We start from the raw sequence: 15,756 nt of genomic DNA on the forward strand, positions 1-15,756 counted from the left end.
GATTGGTACCGGGCCGCACAAGAAATTAAAAATAAATAAATAAATATACTTTTTTTTTTTTTTTATTAAATCAACATAAAAAACACAAGATACACTTACAATAAGTGCACCAACCCAAAAAACCTCCCTCCCCCATTTACGCTCATTCACACTCATTCGCACAAAAGGGTTGTTTCTTTCTGTTATTAATATTTCTGGTTCCTATATTATTTATCAATATAAATCAATACAGTCTGCAGGGATACCGTCCGTAAGCACACATGGGCTGGGAAAAACACAAGAGGCTATATCATCCCTACAAGCCTGTTTTGCAAGTATATAGACTTATATTATCAATCCATCCATTTTCTACTGCTTGTCCCATTCGGGGTCGTGGGAGCCTATCTCAACTGCACTTGGGCGGAAGGCAGGGTACACCCTGGAAAAGTCGCCAGCTCATCACAGGGCCAACACAGACAGACAACATTCACACAATAGGGCCAATTTAGTGTTGCCAATCAACCTATCCCCAGGTGCATGTCTTTGGAGGTGGGAGGAAGCCGGAGTAGCCGGAGGGAACCCACGCAGTCACGGGGAGAACTTGCAAACTCCACACAGAAAGACCCCCGGGAATCGAACCCAAGACCTTACAGTGAGACACGATCACTTCCAACTGCGTCGCCATGCTGCTATATAGACGTGTTATTTGGTTTATTTAATCAGAAAAACTTAACGTCAAAACGATAGCAATTGCATGCATCCAGGCACAGTGACAAAAGTCCTTGGTTTGATTGATTAATTGAAGCTTTTATTAGTAGATTGCACAGTACAGTACATATTCCGTACAATTGACCACTAAATTGTAACACCCCAATAAGTTTTTCAACTTGTTTAAGTCGGGGTCCACGTTAATCAATTCATGGTAGCAGTCATGGCGCACATCACTTGCATGGCTGCTACAGTGTGCTGCCTATCCATAGGTATAACTCAGGGGTCGGCAACCCAAAACATTGAAAGAGCCACATTGAACCAAAAATATAAAAAAATAATCTGTCTACAATAGCCTTCTATCAAAATGACCATGTGTCACAGGCTGAAGCAAATCTTCGGTGACAGAAATGTTGAAATGTAATATTTATTCTACACATTTTTACAACATTAGAAACAATTAGTAAATTAGAGGCTACTCAGAGGGTGAGATAACTCCTGGAAATTACTGGTATTTAATAGCCAAATGTATAGATGTGTGTGTCTAAGTTTAAGGAAACGGCAAGCTGTCTTCTTTTAATAGATTTATTACAATCTTTGGCAAGCTAGGTAATGTTTGCTGTCGTCTGGAACAACATGGCATACTAAAAACTATCAGAAATGCAGCCAATATTACATACAGATAATTTATATATATTTATATTTATATATAGAGATGTCTATAAATGCTTTAAAATGTAATATCGGAAATTATCAGTATCTTTTTTTTTATTATCGGTATCGTTTTTTGTTTTTTTATTAAATCAACATAAAAAACACAAGATACACTTACAATTAGTGCACCAACCCAAAAAATCTCCCTCCCCATTTACACTTATTCACACTCATTCACACAAAAGGTTGTTTCTTTCTGTTATTAATATTCTGGTTCCTACATTATATATCTATATATATCAATACAGTCTGCAAGGGATACAGTCCGTAAGCACACATGATTGTGCGTGCTGCTGGTCCACTAATAGTATTAACTTTTAACAGTTAATTTTACTCATTTTCATTAATTACTAGTTTCTATGTAACTTTTTTTATTCAAGAAAATGTTTTTAATTTATTTATCTTATTTTATTTTATTAATTTAAAAAAAAAAGGACCATATCTTCATCATACCTGGTTGTCCAAATTAGGCATAATAATGTGTTAATTCCACGACTGTATATATCGGTATCGGTTGATATCGGTATCGGTAATTAAGAGTTGGACAATATCAGAATCTCGGATATCGGCAAAAAAGCCATTATCGGACATCCCTAATTATATACAAAGAGGAAATTAAATGAGCTCAAATATACCTACAAATGAGGCGTAATGATGCAATATGTACATAAAGCTAGGCTAAATAGCATTTTAGTATTGATTTGCTTGCAGTCATGCACTGACCAAATATGACAGATTAGCACTCCAACAAGTCAATAACGTCAACAAAGCGCATCTTTGTGCATTTACGCACAGCATACAACTTTTGGTGGACAAAATGAGACAAAGAAGGAGTGGAAGATTTCACATGTAAACAAACTGTTGCGTCCAAGCCCACACGAGGGTGAGTTCAAGAACCGCCGAAATTAGTAGGACAAAACGATGTTCACCAAATACTCATATTAAACATTTTAAACAGTGGGCTTTCTAATAATGGGGAAGGTTTGTGTCATGTTTGTCCTCAAACAAAAACCATACTAAAACAAAAAAAACATTTTTCCCCCATCTTTTTCCATTTTCAATCCTTTTTTAAAAATGCTCCAGGGAGCCACTAAAGAGCCGCAGGTTGCTGACCCCCGGTATAACTAATTACAAAAAGAACAGTTGACAACAATTGTCAGAATAATTGTATAGATATTATCACACAACTTTGGGTTACATTGAGTTCAGCTCGCCCGGCGAGAAGACAAAAGCTGTCTCATCTTATCAAGTAAAAGGCTTGTAAAACTCCACAGTGTGCGATGGGATGCGACATGGAGATCTATTGTCAACCACAGGAAGATTTTGTCCTGACCCGAGATCTACAAAGCGGAGAGGGAGCAGACCTAACGCAGCTCCAGGCACCTTTTCTTTGAACTGTTTATGACCGAGTGCAAGAGCTGTTTATGACCACCTCCCCTTAGGAGCAGCTGCGTAATGTAATGTAATGCTACGTAACCAGGAAAGGCCCAAATAAAAGTGGAGCCGTGGAATTCCCTCATCAGAGCGGTGTGGTGACGCTGTACGAGAGTGCAGGCACACAGCCGCTCTCCTCATGAGCTAAATTGTATCCTGTCTCTGTTTGATTTCTTTGCTTCTTGTCTTGTCTAATAGATATCATCTGTGTTTGAACCTGACAACCATGAACTCATTTTTTTGTCTCGGCGTAGGTAAGTAATGTATCTTGTCCATATTTTCCTTTTTCTATTTCTATTATTTTGACTACTGCAAGATGGCGGCCGGGTGACGTAGCGAAGCAGTGGGTGGATTCTCGTGAATGGAGAACCGTGTTATTCTCAGCCAGCCGTCCAGCAAGAATCACAATTTAACCAATCAGCAGAGTTTTGGAGTACACTAAACTTGTTTGAAAGCTTTGTTTTTTCATTTTCTTTATTTATAGTGGCCATACTTAATATTTACCGAATTTACAGTATCCATTCCATTATTAACAAGGCACCAGTTTGTCTTATTCCCTGCCATATTCGAATCAAGGACTAAAAATGTCTGGTTGTGATGTGTTTTGGAATGGTTAGACCTTAAGAAACCCCATTTTTATCTACAGTCGTGGTCAAAAGTTTACATACACTTGTAAAGAACATAATGTCATGGCTGTCTTGAGTTTCCAAAAATGTCTACAACTCTAATTTTTTTTGTGATAGCGTGATTGGAGCACATACTTGTTGGTCACAAAAAACATTCATGAAGTTTGGTTCTTTTATGAATTTATTATGGGTCTACTGAAAATGTGAGCAAATCTGCTGGGTCAAAAGTATACATACAGCAATGTTAATATTTGGTTACATGTCCTTTGGCAAGTTTCACTGCTATAAAGCGCTTTTGGTAGCCATCCACAAGGTTCTGGTTGAATTTTTGACCACTCCTCTTGACAAAAATGGTGCAGTTCAGCTAAATTTGTTGGTTTTCTGACATGGACTTGTTTTTTTCAGCATTGTCCACACATTTAAGTCAGGACTTTGGGAAGGCCATTCTAAAACCTTAATTCCAGCCTGATTTAGCCATTCCTTTACCACTTTTGACTTGTGTTTGGGGTCATTGTTCTGTTGGAACACCCAACTGCGCCCAAGACCCAACCTCCGGGCTGATGATTTTAGGTTGTCCTGAAGAATTTGGAGGTAATCCTCCTTTTTCATTGTACCATTTACTCTCTGTAAAGCACCAGTTCCATTGGCAACAAAACAGGCCCAGAGCATAATACTACCACCACCATGCTTGACGATAGGGTTGGTGTTCCTGGGATTAAAGGCCTCACCTTTTCTCCTCCAAACATATTGCTGGGTATTGTGGCTAAACAGTTCAATTTTTGTTTCATCTGACCACATAACTTTTCTCCAGAAGGTCTTGTCTTTGTCCCTGTGATGTCAGAAACTCAAGACAGCCATGATATTATGTCCTTCACAAGTGTATGTAAACTTTTGACCACGACTGGTAGTACTTCACGTCTATTGTGATTAGATGTATTTGCCGCATCATGTTGTATAGTTACAGTATTGGACAACAATGTTTTTAAAACTAGAGAATGCATTTGTAACCTATTTTTATGGACTTGCCTCTTTGTGATGTTAAGTTCCTGTTATAAGCTGTTATAGTGTATGCCTTGAGCTCTTATTTTGAAGGCGCAAAGAGCGGAAGTGGAGTTTTGGAAAGCAAACGAAATAAAGTGGCCCTCGTGTAAAACTGGAACCTCTGTAGTCGTTATTTTGTAGTTTTATACAGTATAGGCGACATATATAAACCCTCGGTTACACATTTCTTTTCTACAGCGAGTTTAACAGTTTTTGCAGCTCTTTAACAACCGACGTAAGATGGCAACGGTGTGACGTCATGATTAATTTCCCCGGCGGAAAACCTCCGTCGAAGAAGAAAAAGGCGGAAGTTACACCCGAGACGCAAAACGGCGACACAAATGCCCGTACTTGGCGACGACAAGGCACGACGACATATAATCGAGTTTAAAACATTCCAAAATGTTCAAAGAGTTGGTGAAGGAGCGACTGATGGCGGCAGCCGATGAAATATTCGCACTGTTTGAAGGAACGATAGCGTCCTACGAGGAGGAACTTTCTCGAACAAAAGAAAGGAACGAGCTACAACGACAACAACTGGAAGCTGTTTGCAAGACTCAAACTGTGACACAAGTTAAAGGTACTTTTTACATGTATTTCTGCACGATTAGTCGATTAATTGTCGACGGTTTGGTGCCAGATTTTGAACCCCAGACATATTTTTATCCGCTGCTCAAGCAATATCACTACAAATGAGGCATGATGATGCAATATATGCATACAGCTAGCCTAAATAGCCCGATTAGCACTCCCAACAAGTCAATAGCATCAACAGAGCGCACCTCTGTACATTCACGCACAGCATAAAACGTTTGGTGGACAAAATGAGACAAAGGAGTGGAAGATTGTATATGTAAACAAACTGTTGCGTCCCCCACACTATGTTCATGAACCGCCAAAATTAGACTAGAGTCCTATTAGACCAGTGGTTCTCAACCTTTTTCCAGTGATGTACCCCATGTGAATTTTTTTTAAATTCAAGTACCCCCTAATCAGAGCATTTCTGATTGAAAAAAAGAGATAAAGAAGTAAAATACAGCACTATGTCATCAGTTTCTGATTTATTAAATTGTATAACTGTGCAAAATATTGCTCATTTGTAGTGGTCTTTCTTGAATTATTTGGAAAAAAAGATAGGTTTTTATTTATATTTTTAAATGATTTTTGAATTGTTGCTATTTTTAGAATATTTAAAAAAAATCTCACGTACCCCATGACATAGCTTCAAGTACCCCCAGGGGTACACGTACCCCCATTTGAGAACCACTGCATTAGACTAGTGATTATTTGCCCGCAGATTTGCACATATTTTGAAAGTTTAAGATTAGTTTATTTCAAAGGGGACAATGCAATTTTTTAAAACACATGACTACACATGGTTTAAAAAAAAAGCCAGAATTAGCCAGAAGGCTCGTTTTCATCTGTAGTCCCCTGGCCATGATGTAAAAAAAAAGGCAGTAAAATTAAAATTTCAAAGAAAAAGAGAGCAAAAGAAAAAAGAGCACACAATACATGTGCGATATAATAAAAAATAAAATACAACAAAGCATTTATTATAGCATCAAAACAGGCTCATCTTTTAGTGCTGGCAGCTGTAGGCGTTGATAAGCCACATTTTCAATTTTTTTGTGAAAAGGTTTAGAAGCAAATGTATCCGCCATCATGAAATATTACTTAAAATGGATGGAGTGGATTTATGCACTCTTAAGAAAAATGATTTTTGCATGATTTAAACTATTCATCATCACCAAGACGTTACTGCTCACCTCAACCTCGATTCCTTTGACACTTACAAATAGTTGAAGAAGAAGAGATTGTTTGTATTTACATCTGGATGGGGGTCCAAAAATTAAGCATTAACCCAGGAAAGACAGTGTTGGGCTTGTTCGTGCATAGGTAAGTAACATATTTGGCAGTAACGAGTGTCGTGCGGCTGTGCTCATGACGCTAAAGCAGGGATGTCAAACATGCGGCCCTGATCGGGCCCTCGAAACGGTTCAATCCAGCCCGTGAGATGAGTCAGTTTAAAATTGAGCTGCATTTTTAACTTGAAGAAACTGTTTTTCTAAATGTCTACACTGGATGTCGCAATAGCAATTCTGTTAGGCAAGAAAATAGTTTATACCGAGCAAGTATACCAAGCAAGAGGTACACGGTTTTTATGTTTTTTGTTCAATCCTAGATGGGATGTGACTTAAAGTTGAATTGCTTTGTAGAGACACTGAGATTAAGTCTACATTCATTGTGTTCTTCATGGTGTTTTTGAAACGGCACCATTTTTTTCCTCAGAATTTTCAACTAACTTGAAGTGTTTTGTAGAAGAGGATTCTATGTGATATGTCTTTTTCTAGAAACAAAGAAAACAATCTGAAGTAGTAGTAGTTGTATTTTTAAGTTATTATGCCATGATTTTACCCGTCCAGCCCACGTTGGAGTAGATGATTCTCCATGCGGCCCCTGAGCTAAAATGAGTTTGACACCCCTGCGCTAATGAGAGAAAAATTTATGTTTTTTTGCAGTTCATTGTCCTGCTACAGATATAATAATAATAATAATACAAACCCCGTTTTCATATGAGTTGGGAAATTGTGTTAGATGTAAATATAAACGGAATACAATGATTTGCAAATCCTTTTCAACCCATATTCAATTGAATGCACTACAAAGACAAGATATTTGATGTTCAAACTCATAAACTTTATTTTTTTTTTTGCAAATAATAATTAACTTAGAATTTCATGGCTGCAACACGTGCCAAATTAGTTGAGAAAGGGCATGTTTACCACTGTGTTGCATCACCTTTTCTTTTAACAACGCTCGATAAACGATTGGGAACTGAGGAAACAATTTGTTGAAGCTTTGAAAGTGGAATTCTTTCCCATTCTTGTTTTATGTAGAGCTTCAGTCGTTCCACAGTCCGGGGTCTCCGCTGTCGTATTTTACGCCTCATAATGCACCACACATTTTCGATGGGAGACAGGTCTGGACTGCAGGCGGGCCAGGAAAGTACCCGCACACTAGAATAAGCACACATTGGATTGGTAAATCATAGTGTAACGACCTGGAATTACACTTTATGTGTGGTGTTGGAGTTGTCCGACTTTTTGTGTGGCTGTAAACGCATCACTGGCTAAGTGCCATATGTGCATGTGTTGGCGCAAGTGAGAAAAAGCCAGCGGCTGCTGTTGTTATAACAAAGTTGGTTTTGATCTGGTTTGTACTGCAGAAAATGACCAGTTTTGCTAGATATCATTTTTTTTTACTAATGTTTTGGTGATGTGTTTATGGCCGACAATATAGAGTTTTGCTCAGTAAAGTGATCGATGGAATTCATGTCCTCAAAGCGTTTCGACAGACGTTATAATATTTGAACAATGATGTCGAAAACTGTTTTCTCTGTCGTGTCCGTGTCGTGTCGAAAATTGTTATGCGCTTATTTTTTATTTGATTTTGTGCGTGGCATAGATTTGCCGTGCGCAGAGGACGCTTGAGCAGTGCGCAATTGCACAGGCGCGTACCTTAAAGGGAACATTGATTATGATGATGATAATAAGGGAAGCGGAGCTCTGGTATCTGAATAGTAGGAATTGGTTCGGATGTAAAAATGTGGATTGGTGCCTCCCTACAAGACATTACATGGCAAGCCAGAAGAAAAGTGTTTTTAAGTTGTTTGTGTCTTGCAGACATCCAGCCGCTGATTGTTTGTCAAGATGGATTGCCCCCTGAGCTGCAGAAGCAGAAGGATCCACAGCCCCTGTACATTAAAGAGGAGGAGGAGGACCTCTGGATCACTCGTCTTCCAGCGCCGGAGGAAGATAATCTAGCGAAATTGCCACTGGCTGGTGTCTCTGTGAAGTATGAAGACCGTGACGACAAACCGCTTCAGTCCTCACCGCTTCATCGCCGTCCAGGTAAGGAGAACAAACGGGCACAGTCTCCAAGCAGCAGCTCACCAAAATACGCAACGACAGAAGATGATGGAGATGACTTTGGAAGATCACAAGAAGGCAATCTCTTCGCTCCACTCTCAGATAGTGACAGCACAATGTGTCACTCCGATGAAGGCAGGTACGATACCCAAAAACCTTTGAGCAGCGGTACAGACTGTGAAAGTCATATGAGGACTCCGACTGACAACCTACTGTCTGAATGCTCTGAAAAACAGACACATGCGATTATGGGGAACATTCACAAGAGAACGCACACAGTAGAAAAGCCTTTTATTTGTTCATTCTGTGATAAACGATTCTCTCAACAATCAACAATGTTAAATCACATGAGAACACACACAGTAGAAAAAGCTTTTATTTGTTCATTTTGTGATAAAAGATTCTCTCAAAAATCAACAATGTTAAATCACATTCGAACGCACACAGGAGAAAAACCTTTCAGTTGTTTTGTTTGTGATAAAAGATTCTCTCAAAACTCAACAATGTTAAATCACATGAGAACGCACACAGGAGAAAAGCCTTTTGTTTGTTCATTATGTGGCGAAAGCTTCCCTCAGAAAACATATTTGGTATTGCATAGGAGAACACACACAGGAGAAAAACCCTTTAGTTGTTCAGCTTGTGGTAAAATATTCTCTTATAAGTCAAATATGGTAAAACACATGAGAACACACACAGGAGAAAAACCTTTCAGTTGTTCAGTGTGCGAGAAAAGGTTCTCTGATAAGTCAAATATGTTAAAACATATGAGAAAACACAAGACGATTGCCTTTTAGTTGTTGCAGAAGATTCTTTAAAAAGTCAAATCTGGTGAAACACTAAAAAGCACAAAGCAGTGAAACACTTCGAAATTGTACTTACTTCCTGTTTACCTCCAGGCAAGTAAAGGATTCAAGGAACTGTATTGTCATACCAGTACATATGAGATGGCATGTAATTTCCAGGCTACAAAGCACACCAAAATATAAGTCGCACTCACATAATTTTTGGACTAATTTGATTTTGCAGTTATATTGGTCGCAAAAGTCTATAAGGCGCAGATGTACACATTGAGACATGAAATATTTACACAGGCGCTTTTGTTCATTCAATGTCTTCGTCCTCTTCCAGCCGTTAGGTGCCGGTTGTGCTGGATTTTGTGCGGTTGCTTTTCCTTATTCGATGGCCGGGATGTCGGGTTCATCGTTTTGTGCATTTCGTCGTTTCTTCTGCATGATGAGTGTGATTGCAAAATGGCTGACTAAATAAGTGTGTTTGATTCAAAGTGAACAATTTAATTGGTAACTGTGATCCGTTTGGCAATTTCATTGGTCTATATTTTCAACTGTGGTGAGGTTAAATTTATCAGTTGCATGTGAAGCTAGTCAACCCGGAAAAAATCCATAAAATATCTGCAACATTGTATAAAGTGCAAGATTCAAAGCATGGGCAAAGAGTATTGGCTTGTACTCCGGAAATTACAGTATATCAATATTTGTATTTTCTCAAAAATATTTAGTTCACAAATTCAAGGAATGATTCCCTGAAAACAGGAGGACCCCTAACTGTATTTAACCAATCAGCATTTGACAGCACACCCTACCCCTGTGGAGGTTCCAGGAAGTTTTCAAAACTTTAACCGAGCTCGCGAGAACTCAGAAAAGTTCCTGAAGAACTAGTTTTGGGTATAAACACAGGGGGATCTTTATTTCCCTGGGTAAATGGGTAAGTTCCTGTAAAAGTTCCTGTGGTGGAAAAGGGCATTTTGAGGGCAAAACCAAAATGATTTAATTTAGTAGGTTGTTTAGTTATTGTATACCAATGATTTCGTTTTGCTCAAAAACTGTTTGTAATATACGAGTAAATAACTGGTAGTTTAAATATTCTGTTGATATTATTTAACTGTTAATAGCACTCATCTTAAGCAAACTGAAAAAATGGACAGTTAATACATTATTTGGTATCGACTAATCTCACTCAAACATCGGTATAGGGATCGGCAGCATAAAACCCTGATAAGAACACCTCTAAAATGTATTACCCAAGATCCCAGATTTAGCTAAAAAAGTACCACATTGAACAACATATTCCTGTTAAAGTTAAAAAGTACCAATGATTGTCACACACACAAACACTAGGTGTGGCGAAATTATTCTCTGCATTTGACCCATCACCCTTGATCACCCCTTGGGAGGTGAGGGGAGCAGTGCGCAGCAGTAGTGGCTGCGCCCGGGAATCATTTTTGGTGATTTAACCCCCAATTCCAACCTTTGATGCTGAGTACCAAGCAGGGAGGTAATGGCTCCCATTTGTATAGTCTTTGTTATGACTCGGCCGGGGTTTGAACTCACAACCTACCGATCTCAGGGCGGACACTCTAACCACTAGGCCACTGAGTAGGCCTGTGCCTAATTACCCGTAATTACTTACTGTCCATGTTGCCTTTTGGCAAGCAGGGCAACTAAGAAGATTCTCCACTTCGGTTGATTCAGATTTCCAGACACCTTACTTCATTTTTGTCTTGGTTTTATATTGCTGAGACTTCCATATGTTAATTAACATTCTACATGCATTTCAGGCTTTGTTGAGTCTGTCTTTGAAATTGATGTGTGCACCAAGTCATATGTTACAGTACTCCCAAGATAGGTGGACTCATTTATTGTTGTTGGGCTACTTTATACAGATGATTTGTTTATGGATCTGAAATATTAAGGGTCGTAATTCCCGTTCACTTTGTGTTAAAACATCAGTTTGAGCAACTTAAAGGGGAACATTATCACCAGACCTATGTAAGCGTCAATATATACCTTGATGTTGCAGAAAAAAGACCATATATTTTTTTAACCGATTTCCGAACTCTAAATGGGTGAATTTTGGCGAATTAAACGCCTTTCTATTATTCGCTCTCGAGCGATGACATCGGGAAGCAATCCGCCATTTTCTCAAACACATTACAAACACCGAGTCAAATCAGCTCTGTTATTTTCCGTTTTTTCGACTGTTTTCCGTACCTTGGAGACATCATGCCTCGTCGGTGTGTTGTCGGAGGGTGTAACAACACGAACAGGGACGGATTCAAGTTGCACCAGTAGCCCAAAGATGCGAAAGTGGCAAGAAATTGGACGTTTGTTCCGCACACTTTACCGACGAAAGCTATGCTACGACAGAGATGGCAAGAATGTGTGGATATCTTGCGACATTCAAAGCAGATGCATTTCCAACTGGACTGGACAGATCAGCTTTCAGGAAAAGAGAGCGGATGAGGGTATGTCTACAGAATATATTAATTGATGAAAATTGGGCTGTCTGCACTCTCAAAGTGCATGTTGTTGCCAAATGTATTTCATATGCTGTAAACCTAGTTCATAATTGTTAGTTTCCTTTAATGCCAAACAAACACATACCAATCGTTGGTTAGAAGGCGATCGCCGAATTCGTCCTCGCTTTCTCCCGTGTCGCTGGCTGTCGTGTCGTTTTCGTCGGTTTCGCTTGCATACGGTTCAAACCGATATGGCTCAATAGCTTCAGTTTCTTCTTCCATTTCGTTTTCGCTACCTGCCTCCACACTACAACCATCCGTTTCAATACATGCGTAATCTGTTGAATCGCTTAAGCCGCTGAAATCCGAGTCTGAATCCGAGCTAATGTCGCTATACCTTGCTGTTCTATGCGCCATGTTTGTTTGTATTGGCATCACTGTGTGACGTCACAAGAAAATGGACGGGTGTATATAACAATGGTTAAAATCAGACACTTTGAAGCTTTTTTTAGGGATATCGCGTGATGGGTAAAATTTTTAAAAAAACTTTAAAAAATAAAATAAGCCACTGGGAACTGATTTTTAATGGTTTTAACCCTTCTGAAATTGTGATAATGTTCCCCTTTCGAGTTTTTCTCGAGCGTGTCTGTATTTGTGCTGTCCGTCTGTGGTATAGCAGTACTTTATATGGCGGTAGTGATAGGTGGCCTGAGGATATGAAGTATGGCCAAGTTAAAATGCCAAGGACATAATCAAAAAATTTGAAAATAATCAAATGATTCCAAAGTCAACAGTGAATCAAAAACACAAAATATCACTGTGAAAGTGGAAAGATTATGATCTGAGAACAGCAAAGTCCAACCTGGCCTGTGGCGTCAAAGCAGCAGCACAACAAAAGATAGCCCACCACTTCAAGGATAGCAGAAACAAGTTCAGGTCGGCAGCAACACAACCAGCACCATGACAATGAACATCGGGGTCCTCCAAGGATCTGTTTTTAACCCCCTGCCCTTCTTGAATTCTCCTCTTACTCTTTCATTGACCTTTTATTCTTGCACATTTGGCAATGTTTGTTTGTTTATTTCAGGTTAAATTGTACATATTCATGCTACTATTTACATTTTAAATATACTTTTTATTTGTATGCATTGTTTGTACCTTGGAAAGGGGGAAAAGGAAACATTATTTTGATGCTCTGGACATAAGGTGAATTAGCAATAAAGACTCTTGAATCTTGAATAAAAATACCAGGAATGGAAGTAACATTACGAGTGGTCATTTCAAATGTACCTTTGGAAATGTCAATAGAAGTAAAAAAAAAAAGATTTAAGTGATCTGTGGAGATAAAATGATATCACAACATCTACATAACATCAGACCCTGATAAGATAATATATTAATACATTATATCTCTTAAAGTGTTAACTTGGATTAGAACTTCTGCAATGAGTTTTGCACCGATAGAAAGCTATCCATCATAACTTAACATGGTTCGGGACCCTTTGGGACTGTGTGACAAGGGGTGGCACTTTCGTGACTTCTGCGGTGATTTTTTGTGAACTTCTGGATCTGCCTCCCGGGAGCCTTTTGGCCATGGAGACCAGCTGCTGGTCTTTGCCACACCAGAGTCCATTTGGAGAGACTGGAGGAGATGTGGATGAAGAGACGGGGCTGCGGAGCTGGCCCTGAGCGCCGGATCGGACAAGCTTCAAAGTGTCTTGGCTGAATGAGCAGGTATCGAACACCTCGGTTTCCTTAGACGTATCCTCGCTCATCCATGCGGCCGAGGGTGGAGTCGGCTCTTTTGGTTGCTTTGTTGGGTCTGCTCCTGTCTCTGGCCATGCTTCCCCCACCCCAGCAGACGATGGTGTGGAACACCGCAGAGGCCACCATAGTGTATATGTTTTTGTTGTTGTTGTTGTTGTTTTACTTTTGTGGCTGAGAAGTGGCTGGTTGCATCAGCTCTGCTCTTTTAATGTCTACAATGTCCTTTGTGTTCTTTAATGTTTCCCTTTTAAACACGTGTGCTATCGCTATGAGGTTTTTTTCCCTTGGCCTCAGTCTGGACCCCCTCTCCAAGGGCCCAGGCTTAGACCAAATACCCCCCTCCCCCCCTCCAGCGTTGACCTGTTTCTCACCTTTTTTGTAAGGGGGTGCTGGAGTTGACAGACCCGTCAGCGATCCTGCTCTGTCTCCCTGTATGGGATTGTGCTGAAAATCTTAATTTCCCCTTGGGGATTATTAAATTATTTCTGATTCTGATTAACCCCAAACGTAATCTTTGTCTGGTTATTCCTTCTTTGAGCGCATTATAGGTTTATATCCCTCTTACCCAGGAGCAACAAATGAATATTTTTACAGTTAGAAAGGAATTTATAGACTTGAAATACCGCATTTAGTTCAGTAAAAGTATGCGTGACCTATAATCATTTTCTTTAAATAATTGATGGACATTTATTCAAATAAATCATTGCTTCAACTGTTGCAGGATATTTTGTGCATTGTGCATTTTTATGTGTATTTTTATGAAGTATCTGTTCACTATACTTGAATAGTTTCCTTTATTTACAGTAACCATAACGATAGATGATGTGTTTATTTTTTTTAACTGTCACCTTTTTGCAGCTTTTCTTTCTTCCTCAGCGCTCTTCTTGACTTACTTACTGAGGCCTTTAAATTCCCTAAGGAACATAGGCCATTGATGAAACTTCTCCACCCCCTTCGGTTTTGTGCCCTCCGCTCCAGTTGTTACCATGACAGCCCTTGCGTCTTCATCTCCTGCTCTGTGGTTCTTCTCCAGAGTGGCTCTCGGCCTTCCTCTCTTCCTCTTGCCTCGCGGGTTCCATGTTAGAGCATGTTTCGTGATTGCTGTATTGTGTCTACGCAGTGTATGACCAATCCAGTTCCATTTCCTCCTCATGATTTGTGTTTCTGTTGTGTCTTGTCTAGTGAGGTCCCACAGGTTGGCATTGGAGACGGTGTTAGGCCTAGGAGGCGGTTGAAGAATATCTGTATTTTGTTGAGTATGTTGGCGGGGATCTTCCAGGTTTCTGAACTGTAGAGTAAGGTGGATTTGACGTTTGAGTTGAAGATTTGCAGCTTGGTCTTGAGTGATATGTTTTTTGCTTTCCAGATTTTATTTAGGACAATTGTTTATTTAATGGATCCCCATTAGCTGACGCCAAGGCGACTGCTAGTCTTCCTGGAGTCCATATAGGAGCATACAAAGAATACATACATTACCAAACATTATACAAAGGAAAAATACAACATAAGATAAAAAAGCTAGTTAAACCCAGTATAAAAAATTTACGTCATGTGGGCAGCTGCAATAGGTGTATCTTCAAAGCTGTCTTGAATGACAATTTACTTTGTGAGAGATTAATGTGAGATGGCAACCGATTCCAGAATGATATACATCTATACATGACTATGTTTGAGGAGATTGGTCCTGGGAGCAGTAAGTGCCAAATAGCCATTGCTGGCATTCCTAGTGTCATGCAGAGGTGGGTAGTAACGCGCTACATTTACTCCGTTACATCTACTTGAGTAACTTTTGGGATAAATTGTACTTCTAAGAGTAGTTTTAATGCAACATACTTTCACTTTTACTTGAGTATACTTATAGAGAAGAAACGCTACGTTTTCTCCGCTCCATTTATCTACATTCAGCTCGCTACTCGCTACTGATTTTTATAGATCTGTTAATGCACGCTTTGTTTGTTTTGGTTTGTCAGACAGACCTTCAAAGTAGGATCTGTTTCAGCGGAAAAACAACAACAAGCTTAAGCACAACGTCAAATTTGAGGAAGCACATCGCGGTAAGTAACCTTAGTAGATATTTTGGCTGTCACCGTAGGCTGATGTTAGCTTCCCTGCTATGAATCACTGTCAAATGTACATCGTGTGGGGACATTTGTTAACGCACTGCAGCATCATAGACACACACACACACACACACACTCACGCATGCATACAAACACCAATCAGAAGTGCATCAAGTGCAGCCCACACCTATCAGTTTATGGTTTGCGCAAAGGCTAACTTATTTTCCTTTGTAATCTCT

At 39.5% G+C, this 15,756-nt stretch overlaps 1 protein-coding gene across 6 annotated transcripts in view; it reads left to right on the forward strand.

Moving 5' to 3' along the window:
• Positions 1-4,805: 4,805 nt before the first annotated feature.
• Positions 4,806-15,756, forward strand: part of LOC133614752 (uncharacterized) — a 30,403-nt gene continuing 19,452 nt past the window's right edge. For 4 of the 6 annotated variants that reach the window (XM_061972966.1, XM_061972958.1, XM_061972964.2 and 1 more), the window contains exons 1-2: positions 4,806-5,082; positions 8,186-8,413. In XM_061972966.1, the coding sequence (XP_061828950.1) occupies positions 4,905-5,082; positions 8,186-8,413 (406 nt within the window). In that variant the 5' untranslated portion in view covers positions 4,806-4,904. Of the gene's footprint in view, positions 5,083-8,185; positions 8,571-14,323; positions 15,512-15,756 lie in introns of those variants that run through there. The other 2 variants (XM_061972952.2, XM_072915011.1) reach the window with 2 other exon arrangements.

The sequence above is a fragment of the Nerophis lumbriciformis genome, linkage group LG17, assembly GCF_033978685.3.
Source record: "Nerophis lumbriciformis linkage group LG17, RoL_Nlum_v2.1, whole genome shotgun sequence".
Lineage (NCBI taxonomy): Eukaryota > Metazoa > Chordata > Actinopteri > Syngnathiformes > Syngnathidae > Nerophis > Nerophis lumbriciformis.